The sequence below is a fragment of the Mus caroli genome, unplaced genomic scaffold, assembly GCF_978045245.1.
Source record: "Mus caroli unplaced genomic scaffold, Mus_caroli_1 scaffold_14, whole genome shotgun sequence".
NCBI lineage: Eukaryota > Metazoa > Chordata > Mammalia > Rodentia > Muridae > Mus > Mus caroli.
The window spans coordinates 111,558,401-111,577,500 of record NW_028227269.1 but is presented as its reverse complement, the minus strand read 5'-3'; the positions used below and the strand labels follow the sequence as shown (position 1 = coordinate 111,577,500).

Sequence of the window (19,100 nt, the reverse complement as noted above, 5' to 3'; positions counted from 1 at the left end):
CAGTTGTGGATTTGGTCTTCTCCTCACAATTCTAATGTTTGACATACAGTGACATCCTTAGAAAGATGTACCTGGACTGCCAGCTGAGCAAGTCAGAGGTAGCAAGGTGGTAAGTGGCATTCTTCTATTATCTCTGCTTCAAATTCTGCCTTCAGTTCCTGCCTTGACTCTCCTCAAACATAGATGATGACCTGTAAGCCAGATAAGCCCTTTCTTCCTCCAGTTGTTTTCAAGGCGTGCTGTTTATCACAGCAACAGAAAATCAAACTACATGTTGGGCCCAGTCTTCTCTATGCGCTCATTTCCTCTACACTATGAATCAAAATTTACCTAGTTCTTCCTATTTATACCTTCCTGAGTGCCCGTCTGCTATAAGGAACATCTTCTGAGCCACACTGGTACTGTCTTTATAAGAGCAGCTATGCCTACTTGTGAAGGACCATCACAATTGGGCCTGAAAACTGTAGGCTTTCCCTCCTAACAGAACTGTATGGAGAAGATCATTAGAACCTCACCTGAGCTTCCAGCCACTACTCCAAGCCAGTTATGTGTAGTTTTTCCATAATTACAATTAGCCTGAGAAGTCTAAGGAAGTGCTATAATAGGGGCTTGGAGAGGGTAAATGATAGGGACAACACCTATGTGGCCATGCTTAGTACAGACACACCAGCATGTCTGCTGTAGGATCACTGATATTCTTGTCCATACGTTCCATTCATGTTATGTAAGGAAGCATAATAAACTCACTGATTCTCCCATTGCAAGTTTTGGTGGGTTCAAACTTGGACTGGTCATTGGGTTTTGGGAGACATGCCAATCCAAGACTTTTCCTGTGACTCTAATGTATGAAGGAGGAACTTACTTGACAAAGCTAGTAATAGTTTAGTGTCTGGACCTTGGGGGAACTTTTTCCTGGGGTCCTGACAAAACCAAATTCACACATTATCTTTCCACGAATCCATCCCTTCAAAGGATAATAACAGAAAAATTAAAAAAAAAAAACAATACAAGAACGGAAACCACACCCTACAAAAAGCAAGAAAGTTATCCTTCAACAAATCAAAAAGAAGACAGCCACAAGAACAGAATGCCAACTCTAACAACAAAAGTGAAAGGAAGCAACAATTACTTTTCCTTAATATCTCTTAATATCAATGGACTCAGTTCCCAAATAAAAAGACATAGACTAACAGACTGGCTACAAAAACAAGACCCAACATTTTGCTACTTACAGGAAACCCATCTCAGGGAAAAAGACAGACACTACCTCAGAATGAAAGGCTGGAAAACAATTTTCCAAGCAAATGGAAGAAACAAGATGGAGTAGCCATTCTAATATCTAATAAAATCGACTTCCAACCCAAAGTTATCAAAAAAGACAAGGAGGGACACTTCATACTCATCAAAGGTAAAATCCTCCAAGAGGAACTCTCAATTGTGAATATGTATGCTCCAAATTCAAGGGCAGCCACATTCATTAAATACACCTTAGTAAAGCTCAAAGCACACATTGCACCTCACACAATAATAATGGGAGACTTCAACACACCACTTTCATCAATGAACAGATTGTGGAAACAGACACTAAACAGGGACACAGTGAAACTAACAGAAGTTATTAAACAAATGGATTTAACAGATATCTATAGAACATTTTATCCTAAAACAAAAGGATATACCTTCTTCTCAGCACCTCATGATACCTTCTCTAAAATTGACCACATAATTGGTCACAAAACAGGCCTCAACAGATACAAAAATATTGAAATTGTCCCATGCAATCTATCAGATCACCATGGACTAAGGCTGATCTTCAATAACAACATAAATAATAGAAAGCCAACATTCACGTGGAAACTGAACAAAACTCTTCTCAATACCTTGGTCAAGGAAGGAATAAGGAAAGAAATTTAAGACTTTTTAGAGTTTAATGAAAATGAAGCCACAACATACCCAAACTTATAGGACACAATGAAAGCTTTTCTAAGAGGGAAACTCAGAGCTCTGAGTGCCTCCAAAAAGAAACTAGAGAGAGCACACACTAGCAGCTTGACAACACACCTAAAAGCTCTAGAACAAAAGGAAGCAAATTCACCCAAGAGGAGTAGATGGCAGGAAATAATCAAACTCAGGGGCAAAATCAACCAAGTGGAAACAAGAAGAACTATTCAAAGAATCAACCAAACGAGGAGCTGGTTCTTTGAGAAAATCAATAAGATAGAGAAACCCTTACCTAGACTCACTAGAGGGCACAGGGAAAGCATTCTAATTAACAAAATCAGAAATGAAAAGGGAGACATAACAACAGATCCTGAAGACATCCAAAACACCATCAGATCCTTCTACAAAAGGCTATACTCAACAAAACTGGAGAACCTGGATGAAATGGGCAAATTTCTAGACAGATATCAGGTACCAAAGTTAAATCAGGATCAAGTTAATGATCTAAACAGTCCTATATCCCCTAAAGAAATAGAAGCAGTCATTAATAGTCTCCCAACCAAAAAAAGCCCAGGATCAGATGGGTTTAGTGCAGAGTTCTATCAGACGTTCAAAGAAGATCTAATTCCAGTTCTGCACAAACTATTCCACAAAATAAAAGCAGAAGGTACTCTACCCAATTCATTCTATGAAGCCACAATTACTCTAATACCTAAACCACAGAAAGATTCAACAAAATTATAGAAATTCAGACCAATTTCCCTTATGAATATCAATGCGAAATTACTCAATAAAATTCACGCTAACCTGAATCCAAGAACACATTAAAACAAGCATCCATCCTGACCAAGTAGGTTTTACTCCAGGGATGCAGGGATGGTTTAATATACGGAAATCCATCAATGTAATCCATTATATAAACAAACTCAAAGACAAAAACCACATGATCATCTCATTTGTCAAAATCCAACACCCATTAATGATAAAAGTCTTGGAAAGATCAGGAATTCAAGGCTCATAGCTAAAAATGATAAAAGCAATCTACAGCAAACCAGTAGCCAACATCAAAGTAAATGGTGAGAAGCTGGAAGACATCCCACTAAAATCAGGGACAAGACAAGGCTGCCCACTTTCTCCCCACCTATTCAACATTGTACTTGAAGTTCTAGTCAGAGCATTTGGACAACAAAAGGAGATCAAGGGGATACAAATTGGAAAGGAAAAAGTCAAAATATCACTATTTGCAGATGATATGATAGTATATATAAGTGACCCTAAAAATTCCACCAGAGAACTCCTAAGCCTGATAAACAGCTTCAATGAAGTAGCTGGATATAAAATTAACTCAAACAAGTCAATGGCCTTTATCTACACAAAGGATAAACAGGCTGAGAAAGAAATTAGGGAAACAACACCCTTCTCAATAGTCACAAATAATATAAAATATCTTGGTGTGACTCTAACTAAGGAAGTGAAACATCTGTATCATAAGAACTTCAAGTCTCTGAAGAAAGAAATTAAAGAAGATCATAGAAAATGGAAAGATCTAGCATGCTCATGGATTGGCAGGATCAATATAGTAAACATGGCTATCTTGCCAAAAGCAATCTACAGATTCAATGCAATCCCTATCAAAATTCCAACTCAATTCTTCAACGAATTAGAAAGAGCAATCTGCAAATTCATCTGGAATAACAAAAAACCTAGGATAGCAAAAAATCTTCTCAAGGATAAAAGAACCTCTGGTGGAATCACCATGCCGGACCTAAAGCTTTACTACAGAGCAATTGTGATAAAAACTGCATGGTACTGGTATAGTGACAGACAAATAGACCAATGGAATAGAATTGAAGACCCAGAAATGAACCCACACACCTAAGGTCACTTGATCTTCGACAAGGGAGCTAAAGACACCCAGTGGAAGAAAGACAGCATTTTCAACAAATGGTGCTGGCACAACTGGTGGTTATCATGTAAAAGAATGCAAATTGATCCATTCCTATCTCCTTGTACTAAGGTCAAAACTAAGTGGATCAAGGAACTCCACATAAAACCACAGACACTGAAACTTATAGAGAAGAAAGTGGGGGAAAGCCTCGAAGATATAGGCACAGGGGAAAAATTCCTGAATAGAACAGCAATGGCTTGTGCTGTAAGATCAAGAATTGACAAATGGGACCTAATAAAATTGCAAAGCTTCTGTAAGACAAAAGACACTGTCAATAAGACAAAAAGACCACCAACAGATAGGGAAAGGATTTTTACCTATCCTAAATCAGATAGGGGACTAATATCCAATATATATAAGAACACAAGAAGGTGGACCTCCAGAAAACCAAATAACCCCATTAAAAATTGGGGCTCAGGGCTAAACAAAGAATTCTCACCTGAAGAATACTGAATGGCTCTGAAGCACCTGAAAAAATGTTCAGCATCCTTAATCATCAGGGAAATGCAAATCAAAACAACCCTGAGATTCCATCTCACACCACTCAGAATAGCTAAGATCAAAAATTCAGGTGACAGCAGATGCTGGCAAGGATGTGGAGAAAGAGGAACACTCCTCCATTGTTGGTGGGATTGCAAGCTTGTACAGCCACTCTGGAAATCACTCTGGTGGTTCCTCAGAAAATTGGACATAGTACTTCCAGAGGATCCCACAATACATCTCCTGGGCATATATCCAGAAGATGTTTCAACTGGTAAGAAAGACACATGCTCCACTAGTTCATAGCAGCCTTATTTATAATAGCCAGAAGCTGGAACGAACCCAGATGCCCCTCAACAGAGGAATGGATACAGAAAATGTGGTACATTTACACAATGGAGTACTACTCAGCTATTAAAAAGAATGAATTTATGAAATTCCTAAGCAAATGGATGGACCTGGAGGGCATTATCCTGAGTGAGGTAACCTAATCACAAAAGAACTCACACAACATGTACTCACTGATAAGTGGATATTAGCCCAGAAACTTAGAATACCCAAGATATAAGATACAATTTGTAAAACACATGAAACTAAGGAAGAATGAAGACCAAAGTGTGGACACTTTGCCCCTTCTTAGAATTGGGAACAAAACACCCATGGAAGGAGTTACAGAGACAAAGTTTGGAGCTGTGATGAAAGGATGGGCCATCTAGAGACTGCCACATCCAGGGATCCACCCCATAATCAGCCTCCAAACGCTGACACCATTGCATACACTAGCAAGATTTTGCTGAAAGGACCCAGATATAGCTGTCTTTTGTGAGACTATGCCGGGGCCTAGCAAACACAGAAGTGGATGCTCACAGTCAGCTATTGGATGGATCACAGGGGCCCCAATGGAGGAGCTAGAGAAAGTATCCAAGCAGCTAAAGGGATATGCAACCCTTTAGGTGGAACAACAATATGAACTAACCAGTACCACCTTAGAGCTCGTATCTCTAGCTGCATATGTAGCAGATGATGGCCTAGACGGCCATCAGTGGAAAGAGAGGCCCATTGGTCATGCAAACTTTATATGCCTCAGTACAGGGGAACGCTGGGCCAAGAAGTGGGAGTGGTTGGGTAGGGGTGTTTTGGGGAGGGTATGGGGGACTTTTGGGATAGCATTGGAAATGTAAATGAGGAAAATACCTAATAAAAAATGTAAAAAAAACAAAAACAAAAAACAAAAAGAAACACTTCCCCCACTGAAGGGTTTTAGTTATCAGTCCCAAGGTCATTATGTGCTCAGTCTCTGAGTGCTTGAGATATCCTCTGTTCCCTATGTGCAACATTTCTTGATTATAACTTTGTCTCATGTATGATGGATTTCTGCTGATTGGCACATTTCCCTTGCAAACGTTATATAATACACTAACTTTCTTAATAAACTTCCTTTGTATAAGGAATCAGCTTATGAAAGATGTCACATCAAAATGTTGCTACTGCCAGACTGCCAGGTGCTGTTTAAACAGAGAAGCTGACCCTGCATCAGGAATTTGTTCCATTCCAAACATAGTGTGTGGTTCAAAAGGTTCTCACCTGGGTCTTAATGCCTAAAGAGATGGTTGTTCTACTCCAGAACACACTTTTCCCATTGGACAATTACCCTCCCTTTACTTAAAAAATATCATGTCTCTGTCTGCCTTTATTACACACACACACACACACACACACACACACACACACACACACACACACACACTTTCCTGTCTTCATTATTTTCTCAATTTAGTCCTTCTACCTAGGATCCTGTCAATAAAAAATGGCCTGATGGTCCAGATCAATTGGAACTTTATAAAAAAGGAGGGGAGGGAATAAATGTTGTTCATGACTCCCTCAGGGAAAAATTCAGTCGTTGCACATCTGTCACAGCTTTTGTAGCTCTTGTTAGCTACAGTATGCTAGATGAAGTCAGTCTTGCATACATACCCTGCACACCTAGACATGCAAGGAATAAAAGAGCCTAAGGTGAACCTTAGATCTGATTTAAAAACCAGTTAGTGGACTTCAAGGATCTCCAGAGGGATGAACTCCAGACTCTCAAGATGTTCTGGGAGCTCCACATTCACCCCAAACAAGTCAATCCCTCTTCTCTGCTTGCTTGGTGACCCAGTAGTAGCTTTTATTTTGCCAGAACTTTCTTTGCATCGGTTAAGAATTATTAGGAATTGTAGGATCAAGGGCAACAGTAACTATGATGTGTCCCTAATTCTGCCAGTAGAAGGATGTGAATTAGCTCTTGCCAATGCTAGAGAAAACAGCTGAGGATGAACAGCAGAGAAAGGAGTGAGGCAGACTACAGTCAGCAGCTGCAGACAACTGTCCCTCACTTTCAGTTGACTAATATACATTGATGCAGCTAAGAAGGCAGTGATCCCAAGGAAGGTTATTGGAGTTCAGAAAAATATATGAGCACATTAACAGAACAGCCCTTACCCCAAACTCCTTCAGAATAAACTAGTTTCAAACACAGTTGTCTAGCATGTAATCCCATCAGTCTCGTGGAGGAAGACTCTGAGTGCATGGAACAGAGACTCTGTCAGCAGTGTACCCTGAATCTGACTATGACCTTCTGCTATAGGAGAAGGGAAACATCAAAAAAGCACAGTGATAATGATGTGGGAACACTTCAGGGTTCAGGAACCATATTTTAAAAAGATATCATGAATAACTTCTTAAAAGAGAAATAGACAAATCTCCATTAATACAGAGACCAGAGGCCTAAGGCTAAGAACCAGAGATGGCTCAAGGTCTCCTGCTACCTGAGGAGCCAACTTAGAGCAGTTTCTAATGGTTTATTTAAAATATAGAATCAAAAATACCAATTTGCAGTTTTGAAAGATTTATTCCAGTGTAAGCATTAGCAATGCACCAACATCAGGTGGTTTCCGAATCCAACGAGTCTTATGTCCCCATGATATATTAAAAAAAAAAAAAAAGGCCATCCAGAACTGTGGACTGGAGGTCTACCTTGTTCCCTACTGACATTCAGATTTTCTTTTGTGCATTCTCTTTATCTTACAGGAGACGGGAGGGGGGGGCACTAACTCATTTTACTTTGGCTTGTCCGTTGCTGGTCCTTGCCCAGAACGTAAAGCAGCTTGCAAGTCTTCAAACCTAAAAATCTTAGTAAGTCCTACACGAGTGGCGATGCCAAAGAGCAGTGCAACAAAGAGGAAGTAAATACGACCAAAGAGTATTCTTAAATACACCACTGGCTCTTGTTTCTGTTTTATTGTGTGCCTTTGAACCGGAGGGGACCCACTGTCTATGCTCCCACTTAGTCCCTCTTCTTTGCACTCTGGAGGCTTCCAACCAAAATGACAATGACAATTCCGATGATTATTACACACTCCTCTAAAACTGCATTTTTCTGGGGTGCAGTCATAACCCAAATGAGATAAACTTCCACTGCAAGCTCCTCGATCACAGAACTTACTATTGGAGCAGGGGGTACCATGTCTCACCATTCCAGCATCTGTTGTTTCTGTCCCACGATGTTCATCAAGCCCAAAGCAGGTAAACCCAGAGATAATCGATTGATGGAATGAAACATGTTCTTGCAAAAACGGAAGATTGGTGACATTGGTACACTGCAACCTTCCACACAGCTTATCCTGATCAGCACAAGCATTGAATGTGAGGCTTTCTTCTGCTCTAGTACAATGCCCAAATCGAAACCGTTGTTTGTTGATGTCATAGCACTTAATATTAGCATTCTTAGCACTTACACCAAAGATTTCCTTGCACTGTACACTTCGATCTGTGCAGTTACCTTTATAGCAGTAACCCTCTTCTGAGCATGGTGTCCCATCTTGCAGATAAGTGTCATCTGGGCAAATGTACTTAGTCCCATTACAGTACTCTGGAAGATCACATATGTTCTGGATAGGTCTGCAAAGTGTCCCAGAAGGACTGTAAGTACAGTTTGCACAGCATAATTCTTTATCACAAATGCTACCAGGTGTTAACCTGCAATCATTTCCACAGCAGGGATCTGAATAACATGCCTTTTGGGAGCCACAGTCGCACTGCTCATTGTTATCTACTTTGAAGTTTCCACAAAACGTATAAGTAAATGATGTATTATAATAAACATGACGGTCATAGAAAAGACATGGCATCAGATCAGGAGTATTAAGTATGTTGCTTATCTCTGCAAGGGAACAATTGCTGAAAGCATCTGTTAATTGAGGATTTCTGAACATAATACAGGTGTTCCTTCTCTGGCAGACACAATATGCCTCATCATGTTTTAGGCCTAAACTCCTTCCAACACGATTGGTTATTATAGAAGATAAAAATAAAGGATTTCGACCATATGTACCCATACAAATTAGGGCTAAGGAAGAACATATACTCCTCTCAGCTGGATTAACGTCTTTATCTCTTGGTCCATGCCTATTAAGTAAAGCTCCTGCATCAGGCCTAAAATTACTATAAAAGACTGACACATAGTAATTATGAGCCTGCCCTCCTGGAACTTGAAATTCCTGTCGAAATGGATCAGAATTGGTATACACAGTCATGAGAAAGACATAGTACCGTATATGAAGATTGGTCAGATAGGTGTCCATTAAACTAATGACTTGAAACAAATACTCGACAGTAGCTGAAAGTTTGTCACCTGCAGCAGTATTATATACAGAATTGGTTGCTTGAAAGTGGCCTTTTATAGCAGCTGGATGTGTAGCGTAGTTCTTACTAGATAGTCTGGGAGCTCCATCCGCATATTCCAATCTGGAGAAGGGAGGACCTGTATTATAGCTCCAATGCTTCCATGCATTCATAGGCCCTGTGTCATCAGACTCAGATACTATCTGAGAAACAAGGTGTTCAAAGCTCTGTGAATCATTGAGGGGTTTGATTTCATAGGTAAGGTCATCCAACCTCATGACCCCTGACAGGCCCCCATAACAAGTATCCACACTGACCATGGATTGCGGGATCCCCTCCAGGTAGCCAATATAGTAACAATCTACAGGAAAAAAGGGGTACTCCATCTGTAAGGCTCCTTGGTCATCTTGAGTTGTCAGCAACAAGTGTCTGGGCCAAATGAGTGTCTTTCTTCGCAGGTGGATGATATGTCTCTGGCCCCGAAAACGCAAGCTATACGAGAGCAGTCTTTGTGCTTGAAGTCCTTTGGTATGGTAGATCTCCTTCCGAGGAATAACCACCTCCGATGAGATGTAACGCCAAGTGGGATGGCCTTGGGAACACCAGACTGGAACCAGGAGGAGCAGCCAGAGTGCAAACAGCAAGAGGAGGACCCTGGGGACCACAGGTCTTTCCACTAGCCTCATGCCCCAGGTCAGAGATAACATCCTGGGTGGAGCTAAATCCCTCTGCTGTGGCCACTGCCTGGTCTAGAAAATACTGACAGAGGACCAAAAGCCTCCTCAGGCTCCCAACCTAAGTGGTTACCCAGACAACTGGAGTTAGGTAACAGTCACTGGGTGTGGCAGGAATTGAGTCTGAATGTGTTACCTGAGGTTGAGGTTAAATATGGTCAAAAGGGATGTCCATAAATGTGCCTGGACAAGAAAAGTCAGAAGCAGCAAGGAGTGTCTCTGACAGGCTCAATCCTTTCTTTTCCTTTTTGAAGTACAAAATATCATTTCCACATTTCCACATGAATGCATTTGGTTCCCAATGTGACTCTGGGTCTCTTTCTAGGAGTCAATATTTCTTTATATCTTGGCTCATGTTTTTCACAGTTGTTCTGATTTCTTGTTTTGTTTTGTTTGTTTGTTTGAAAGTTACAAGTAAATACTGTCTATATTAGCCTTTTAGCTATAAATGATTCTTTTTATTTCTTCTAAACATATTTTGTTTGAGTTTAATTTGTAAACTATTTACAAATGAGGTTTTTTTTTCCTTTTGGGTGTTGCTCAAAAGTTTGGAGCTTTCTGTGAATATTGTGTTGTTGTTTCTCCAATATTATTAGACCTGAGAATTCTATCTGGATACCTGTGAACTCTAGAATTTTTAAAAATTCCATCTCGGGAACATTATCTCTGAACCCGTCTGAGGCCGAAGTGGATGTCCCCCTCCAACCTTTAGTATCTTTCTTTCCTGACTATTGGAATTTCTTCAAGCAAGCAGGCTGATGGGTTCTCAGAATTGAGACCAGTAGACTGTCGGTATGAACGTCGAAGAGTATGCCACACACTTTTTCCAGGTTCATCAGCAGTGCTTTCTCGGCTCTTACTTTTATAGAAGGAAAAGCAGCCTCTGAGTTTTCTCCAAGAAATCATTATTGAAAGGGGTAAAAGATGGGTATCACCCGGAGTTCATGACAAGCCCTGGCTCAGACATGTGAGCAAGGTCTACAGCCCCAAAGATAGGCTGCCCTGCAACATGTATTTATAAGATAGGAGAAAACAATGGGTGGTGGGGGGTTGATCAACTTACTTCCTCTCAAACATATATATCTCATCTAAGTGTGCAGGGGAAAACTCTGCAGGACTACTGGGATTGATCTTTTGATTATTATTATTATTATTATTATTATTATTAATTTAAGGCATTTTTATTAGATATTTTCTTCATTTACTTTTCAAATGTTATCCCCCGAATCTCCTATACTCTCCCCATGCCCTGCTCCCCAACCCACCCACTCCTACATCCTGGCCCTGGCATTCCCCTATACTACAGCAGATGATCTTCGTAAGACCAAGAGCCTTACCTACCATTGATGGCCGACTAGGCTATCATCTCCTACATATGCAACTAGAATCACAGCTCTGGGGAGGTATTGGTTAGTTCATATTGGTTTTCCTCCTATAGGATTTCAAATCCCTTTAGCTCCTTGGGTACTTTCTCTAGCTCCTCCATTGGGGGCCCTGTGTTCCATCCAATAGATGACTGTGAGCATCCACTTCTGTATTTGCCAGGTATTGGCATGGATCTTAGTGCACCTTCTGAACTCTCCAAGCAGCTTTCCTGGTCACCCCCAGGAGCCTCATGAATAAGTCTCTGCTTCCGCCTTGTGGCCATGAGCATTACTGCACCCAATACCCCTGGAGGTTCCTAGGGAAGAGGAAGGAAGTGGCTTGGCCCCTGTCTGGTTAAGGTAAGAGGAGATAAATCCCTTCTCATTAATTAGGGTGATAGGGGTCATGTGATCTATCATTGGTGACCAACTTGGGGACATGGGCTTATACAGTCATCACTCTGAGGCTCTGTGTGCCACCAGGCTGGACTCCCATATCCTACATGGACATTGGACAACACCAAGTAGAAGGAGGTTTTAGGACTAAACTGAAGGACACAGATGGGGTTTCTAAACAACTAGGGAGTTCCAGGGCCAGCCTCTCTAACCACTATAGGACAGAACCCTATGGAGTCTGGTTACAAAGAGAGATTACTCAAGGTCCTTAGCACTGATTACAGAGCATATCTCAGATGCCTTCTGCTGACCAGATGCATCTTTGCATAATCTGCCTAGCCAGATTCAGAAAATTGATCCCACATAGCCAAGTGGAGTTCAGGAACAGGCAATTTAAAAACAGGCAGAGAGATGTGAGAGAAAGGAGAAGGAGAGAGAGAAGGGAGAGAAGAGAGAGGGAGATGGAGAAGGAAAGGGAGAGGGACAGAGGGAGGGACAGACGGAGGGAGAAGATAGAGAGGGAGGAAAGGAAGAAGGGAGGGAGGGAGGGGGAGAGAGAGAATGCTAAGTCTTTCCATACCTGAGTCCCAATACATGACCTCTGATAACCCAAGCACAAGCCACCTTTGTGTCCTTGTCTTCCACTGCCCCACCTAGGTTCTGGTCTCCCACATCTGATGTCTTCTCAGTAATTCTGGCCCTGCCTGCTCCACAGCTACAAACCCCCTCTTATAATGAGCTCTGTGCTGAGCCATCATCCTGAATCAATCCACCTTAAGCAGATGTTTTGCTTATTTTTCCTGTGTCCATACTACAGAGGAAGGGTGGGCATGTAGAAGGTGAGGCATCTCACCTCACTCCAAGCACCCTCAGTCTCTAAATGTACCCTCTGTTTCCAGCAGTGCAACCTCAAGCATCTTTTATTCACTCATCTTAGAGGGCCACATGTGCTGTAGGGTTATAAGATGAAATTTAAAGCTTTAATTATTCCCAACAAGCGAATAAAACAAACCAAAAACATTCATCAGTCATTCCCATGGAACCTCTGAAGCATCTTCCTGCTCTAACCTTGGGTTTCCTAGGGCTGCTCTGGGATCACAGGAGCTGTCCTGATTACCAGCCTGTCCTGTCCCGCGGGATTCAGTTATTAGTGGGTACGGGGCAGAGGAGTGGGGGGATCGCAAACCTGGAAGAAAATGGGATTGGAAGAGAAAAGAGAAGCGAAGACCAAGTAGATCTTTTCCTATCAAGGTCTCCGTTTATTAGGCTGAGGTGCCTGGTTTAAAGCATACATGGCGGGGAATAGGGAGGGGTCGAGGGGGAATTTTACAAAGAACAAAGAAGTGGGCATCTGCTGACATGGGGGCCGAAGTCAGGCACCAGGCAGCGGGCACTCTGCATCTTATCTCTAGAACATAGATCCTCCTTGACAGCCTTGGGTGTCAGGCCAGACTCAGGCGTAACTCATGTCCTTGGATGGCATGGGAGTTCAGGAAGAGATAGGGAAGAGGGGACTATAATTCAGCTTTTACAGCCTCAGGTGCCAGGAAGGCAACAGGGAGGAGGGAGTGACAACCGGCTCCTAGCATGAGGCCATTTGGCCTGTCAGGGTGGGAGATTGTGAAGGGCTCACTTTCTCACGGTATGGTCTCTGACACCAGCCAGAAAAAAAAAATCTCCAGTCAATCTACAGAAAGGCAGAAATATGGAGAACCTTCTAGAAGAACAGCAACCCTTGACTGACTCTGCAGGGCAGTCTAGGCACACAGGTTCCTCTGAGCCCAGTCCCTGGCTGTATTCACTCACACAGGGCCCAGTAGTCTGGAGATGCCTGCAGCAGCAAGGTTCTCACTGTACCTCAGTCTCACAGCTCAGTCACTTTGCAGTCTCCCCACAGCAAATCACAACCAATGCAGTAGTCACCCTTGAGGCAAGCCATTCCTCAGTGACGTCTGGCAAACATTGTCCATTTTCCCTGCTCATATGCTGTCTCAGCTCACATAAATTCCCTCCAAGTCCCTTCACAGAAACAACCAATTGAAACACAACTTAAAGTAATATGAAACTCTGTCCTGTACCGATTCCTAGAACACCTCAGCTGCTAAAATCTAACTGTGCAATACAGAGAACTACCTAGATAATACCTAACCCCAATCTTGAGGTATCTGTTGAAGAGTCTTTCAACTATGAGTTGCCAAGAGGGATGTCTGTGTCTCCTACATCTTAAGGCATCTTTCTGAAGCTCACACTACCCTTCACAGTGCCACATCAGCAGGGAGATCTATATCCTTTGCTCTCCACAAGAGGGCAGAATTCAGGCATCAACTGTAACAACCCTCCAGCATTAATTTCTATTAATAGATATTTTCTTTATTTACATTTCAAATGTTATCCCCTTCCCCAGTTTTCCCTCCCTGAAACCCCCTATCCCATCACCCATCTCCCTGATCACCAACCCACCCACTCCATAAGAACCAATCAGTACCCCACCCCCCAGAGCTCCCAGGGACTAAATCAAGAACCAAAGAGTACACATGGAGGGACCCATAGCTCCAGCTGCATAGGTAGCACTACTTTTAAAAGGGGGGAGATGATGAAATCATCACTGTGGGAAAATGCAAGGAAGACTCCAACACATCTAGGCATCTATGAAGATCTCAAGTCTTCAAAATCCAAAACCACCACAAAAAGTTTTAAAAAATTAAATTTTTTTTAAAAAAGTAGATTCTAAAAGTAGTCACCTGCACCAGGTGTCTGGGGAGTCACTCAGCAGCCCTAGACTGAGAAAGCTTGAAGAAAGTAGAAATAGAGAAAGTGTACAGCACAATAGTATGCTAGTATCCTCTAGCTACTCACACCCAAACAGGGCCTCCTGACTGCTCTGAGCCTGTCCTAAGAACAGCAATGATGCTACAGAAATTTTTAGAGTGAGCCCTGAAGGAACTTGAGGCCAATATGAGCAAGCCAGTCCCAGAGGAAAGGAAAGCCCATGGAGAGAAAACAGGTGAGTTAGTGCATTAGCGGGGCCTGAGCAGGGAGTTCTCATCTCTCCCCAGCACCAGAAATAAAAGCCTCTCCAGAGCTGCTGGGACATGGAATGCTGGTGATTCAGACCATCAGCCCCACAGAGACCTTTCCCACTCAGGATCAGAAAGAGGCAAGCGTGTAACCATCTGGACCACAGTTGGAGAGGAGAATCGAAAGCTGATATCTCTCTATTCACTTAGCCTGTTACCCACCTATGCACCCAGTCCAAGGTGGAGGAAATACTGAGGGTCTAAACACAGCCCCAGAGCAACTGCCAGTATTAAATACCAGATTGCAGAAGAGGGGAAATCACCTCTCTGGTCATTTTTGGGACATGTAAACTGTAAGAGAAACGTAGGACCAAATTAAGATGGCGCAGTCCTATATCCCCAGCCCAGTTGTAAATAAAACATTGAAGAGTGCCATCAGACACCACAGTGGTACAGGAGAGATGAGTATACCTAGTGCATCAAGAGTTCCCTCACTAGATATAAACCAATATGTAGCCCCAGGACCACCCAGGCACCTACCAGGACTCCCCTCCAGAGGTCTGAGCCAGTTAGCTCTGGTTCATTCTGATTCAGACAAAAACATCAGAAACAATAGCATCTCCACTGCAGATGAACCCCTAAGCCATACAGTGTACAAAAGGCAGCACCACAGATGGGGAACATGGGGGTGAGGAAGCTTGTATCACATTAAGAGTATTGCACAATGACTATTAGCTATCTTCACAGTAAGATGGGCACGGATCCCACCCATCAAAACATAGTAGTACAAGGACCCTTCAATAAATAACATCTGTCAAGGAGAGCTGTCAAGTAGCCACTGAGCTGAGATGTCTCATACAGGGTGATATACAAAAACAGGCCAAGTACCTCGTGTGTTGCAAGCACAAATGGGAAGCTGTGGATCTCCACCACCTTACAAAAAAAAAAAATGTGTGCCAATCAGCAAGAACAGGGGAAGCAGAGCCCTCCACACTGTGTAGGAAGGCATAGGACTCTCAGATCATCCAATGACTAGGGCTAAAGTGGCATGTGTGGGAAATACATCCTCTTAATAAACCTAATTGTATCCACATCACACATGGAGCATCTGCACCTGGTACCTACCTCATGTGGGTGCTGCTGTGCTGGACATTGAGTCTGGGGGCATGAGTGTGCCAGGTAAATTCCTTATCACTCAGATGCATTTCCAGTCCACACTCATCACCTTGGAGTAGGAATTTCAAAAGTTAATGTAGATATAAGTAAAGAGAGTCAGGAGGATGGGCTGAAAGGCAGACCTGCAGAAATTCTCCAGAGGGTAGAGCTCAGAAGCAGCAAGCAGAACTTGGGCTAACAGGAGAGCAAACACAGAGCTCAGACAGAACTACCTGACAATGGGACTGGGCACACTGAAAGCACTGGGCATCAGCAGTGAACTCCAAATATGCACCCAGGATCCTCTGCATAATAATGTAACATATCAGGAAGTCTAGAACAGGCCAAAAGAGGAAACAGAACAAATGCCCCACCCAAAGAAGTATAAACAAATTGGGAAGGGTAAAGATGGATTGTAAGGGTTGAGTACCACACAGAACATGCTCTTAATGGCCTCAATGCTGAAGCTAGGAAGAACTAAGTTAAAAGAAACATATTCAACAGGATTCCCTCCTGACCCTCAAAACAAGCAAAACTCACTCTCTGTTAAGGACATAAGAAAAGACTATCTGAACCTTGTGTTGACAGTGCCCCACCTTGACTGTCAGACTCTGAGAAATGCCAGGTTGATCACAAGAAACACACAAGAATGAGGGAGAAGAGGGTTAGGACACAACCATCATGATATCCCACAAGTACGGAAGAGCAAGAACTTGTAGAGAGCAGAGAATGGCAGACAAAGCAGCACATACATAAGTAGATGGCCAGACTATACAGGAAAGATCTACATAGCCTGTGAGGCTTTCCAACAGAAAAGGGCAGGCATGTCTCAAAGCACAATGCCTGGCTTGGGACACTGTCTGCCCTGGATCCTCTCACTCCATATGTAAGGGGCTCACAGCAAAACTACACAGCCTTCCACAAGAGGAGAAGAAAAGGCAGCTTGTCAGTGAGGAGGTCCCCCAGAGACAGACCATTCCAGTAGTTCTTATCATCCCTCCCAAAGCAGCCACCATCCAGGCACTGAGAGACCAAAGGGTGTTGGGAGGTCAGCCTAGTGGCAGGCTCAGACCCTTCTTGCTGCCTAGGACCTTCCTGAAAAGAGAGAAGCACAGAAGTGAATAATCTGGACCTCAACTCAGGATGACAACTGAAACTCAACCCCGCTGCCTGGGCCCCCAATGCTCTCTACACCTGCAAAACCAGAGACCATACTTGCCAGGGCTTTTTGTGAAGGGCTCTACTACTGTGTTTATTACTACAGTGGTAGCTACCACAGTGCTATATCCATCAGCAAAAACCCATTGTGCCAAGCAGACTCTTGAGCTTGAAAAACTGAGTATAGAAAAGCTGGCATCACGGGGTTTATATCCCGAGTCTTGACCACGGACTCATTAATACTATCCAACACAGAGCTTTCTGTCTGCCCACAAAGAAATCCAAGCACCCTAAAGTGAGATCCCGAAGCCTCTCACCCAGAGTCCAGGAAACCCAGCAAAAAAGCACTCAGCAGAAAACCACCTGAACCAATGCCTCCTTTCAATAGGAAGGGCCCCAGAGATCTTTTTCTCAGAAAACCTTGGGAAATACTCCAAGCTGGGCTCAGAGAGCCTTCCACGGCCACTTTGAAACCTTTGATTTGCCCCTCTTTGCCTGATACCCACAAGACAACAATACCTCAGACACCGAATTAAACATGTTCAAGTTGACACTTGGTGGACCACAAGGATCCTGTGGTAGGTTCTACGAAGATCAGTGGAAGACTATGGGGAGCATGTTGCAGGAACTGAGCCTGACTGCAGCTATCTAAGAACTCCCTGTATCCTGGAAGAGGATCCAAAGAAAAGAAGCACCTCCCAGGCTACTGCTGACCTGAGACAGGATTTTGCTTTGCCAGTGTTTGTATCTTTGGGCCCCATTCATTGGACAATGAAGGATCTCTTAAAGGAAAGGATGCCAGTGGTAACCACCCTGCAGCCAATAATCTAAAGACCTTGCCCTACCATACTCTGGAAAATCATAGAGAGGCATAGACAGAGTCCCCCTCTGACTCCTGTTGGGAACAAGTTTGGATATTAATTCTCTCTGGGGATCTCTGAACTCAGCAGACCCTCCCAGAAGCCTAGTCCCTAGTCCTTACTCTCCTCTGCTTTCTCCATGTCTTCCTTGCCACAGAGACTTAGGGATAGTAACTGTGGGCATGACACAACTGTGTCATGTAGTGTTGGCTCTGTCACTGGGAAGCTACAATGTGTTTCTCACTAGAAACCAGATATGAGAAAGTCCTGTGTCTTTAATGAACTGACCCTTAGGGCCCATCCCATCATTACTGCAAATATGGACCAGGCATGGTCACATGACATCAGACTGTCTCAAATTCCATCTCGGATCTTTACTTATCCTAAATCAGATAGGGGACTAATATCCAATATATATAAAGAACTCAAGAAGGTGGACTCCAGAAAATCAAATAACCCCATTAAAAAATGGGGCTCAGAGCTAAACAAAGAATTCTCACCTGAGGATTACTGAATGGCTCTGAAGCACCTGAAAAAAATGTTCAGCATCCTTAATCGTCAGAGAAATGCAAATCAAAACAACCCTGAGATTCCATCTCACACCACTCAGAATGGCTAAGATCAAAAATTCAGGTGACAGCAGATGCTGGCGAGGATGTGGAGAAAGAGGAACACTCCTCCATTGTTGGTGGGATTGCAAGCTTGTACAACCACTCTGGAAATCAGTCTGGTGGTTCCTCAGAAAATTGGACATAGTACTACCAGAGGAACCCGCAATACCTTTTCTGGGCATAGATCCAGAAGATGTTACAACTGGTAAGAAGGACACATGCTCCACTATGGTCATAGCATCCTTATTTATAATAGCCAGAAGCTGGAAAAAACCCAGATGCCCCTAAACAGAGGAATGGATACAGAAAATGTGGTACATTTACACAATGGAGTACTACTCAGCTATTAAAAACAATGAATTTATGAAATCCCTAGGCAAAGGGTTGGACCTGGAAGGCATCATCCTGAGTGAGGTAACACAATCACAAAAGAACTCAAATGATATGTACTCACTGATAAGTGGATATTAGCCCAGAAACTGAGTATACCCGAGATATAAGATACAATTTGCAAAACAACTGAAACTGAAGAAGAACGAAGACGAAAGTGTGGTCACTTTGCCCCTTCTTAGAATTGGGAACAATCACCCATGGAAGGAGTTACAGAGACAGAATTTGGAGCTGTGACCAAAGGATGGACAATCTAGAGACTGCCGTATCCAGGGATCCATCCCATAATCAGCTTCCAAACGCTGACACCATTGCATGCACTAGCAAGGTTTTGCTGAAAGGACCCAGATATAGCTGTCTCTTATGAGACTAGGCCGGGGCCTA

The 19,100-nt window shown here is 43.0% G+C and overlaps 1 protein-coding gene and 1 gene segment (V, D, J or C); one reads left to right on the top strand and one right to left on the bottom strand.

The window, feature by feature from the left end:
- LOC110306478 (immunoglobulin heavy constant gamma 2B-like) overlaps positions 1-19,100 on the top strand; it is a 295,444-nt gene that overhangs the window by 89,761 nt on the left and 186,583 nt on the right.
- LOC110288780 (disintegrin and metalloproteinase domain-containing protein 20-like) lies at positions 7,252-9,825 on the bottom strand. The gene has a single exon (XM_021155034.2). The coding sequence runs from the start codon at positions 9,736-9,738 to the stop codon at positions 7,468-7,470; it is 2,271 nt and encodes a 756-aa protein (XP_021010693.1). The 5' UTR covers positions 9,739-9,825; the 3' UTR covers positions 7,252-7,467.

What these genes read in the sequence shown, in the direction of transcription:
- LOC110288780 (XM_021155034.2), bottom strand. Translation starts at nt 9,738, where the DNA reads ATGTTATCTCTGACCTGGGGCATGAGGCTAGTGGAAAGACCTGTGGTC.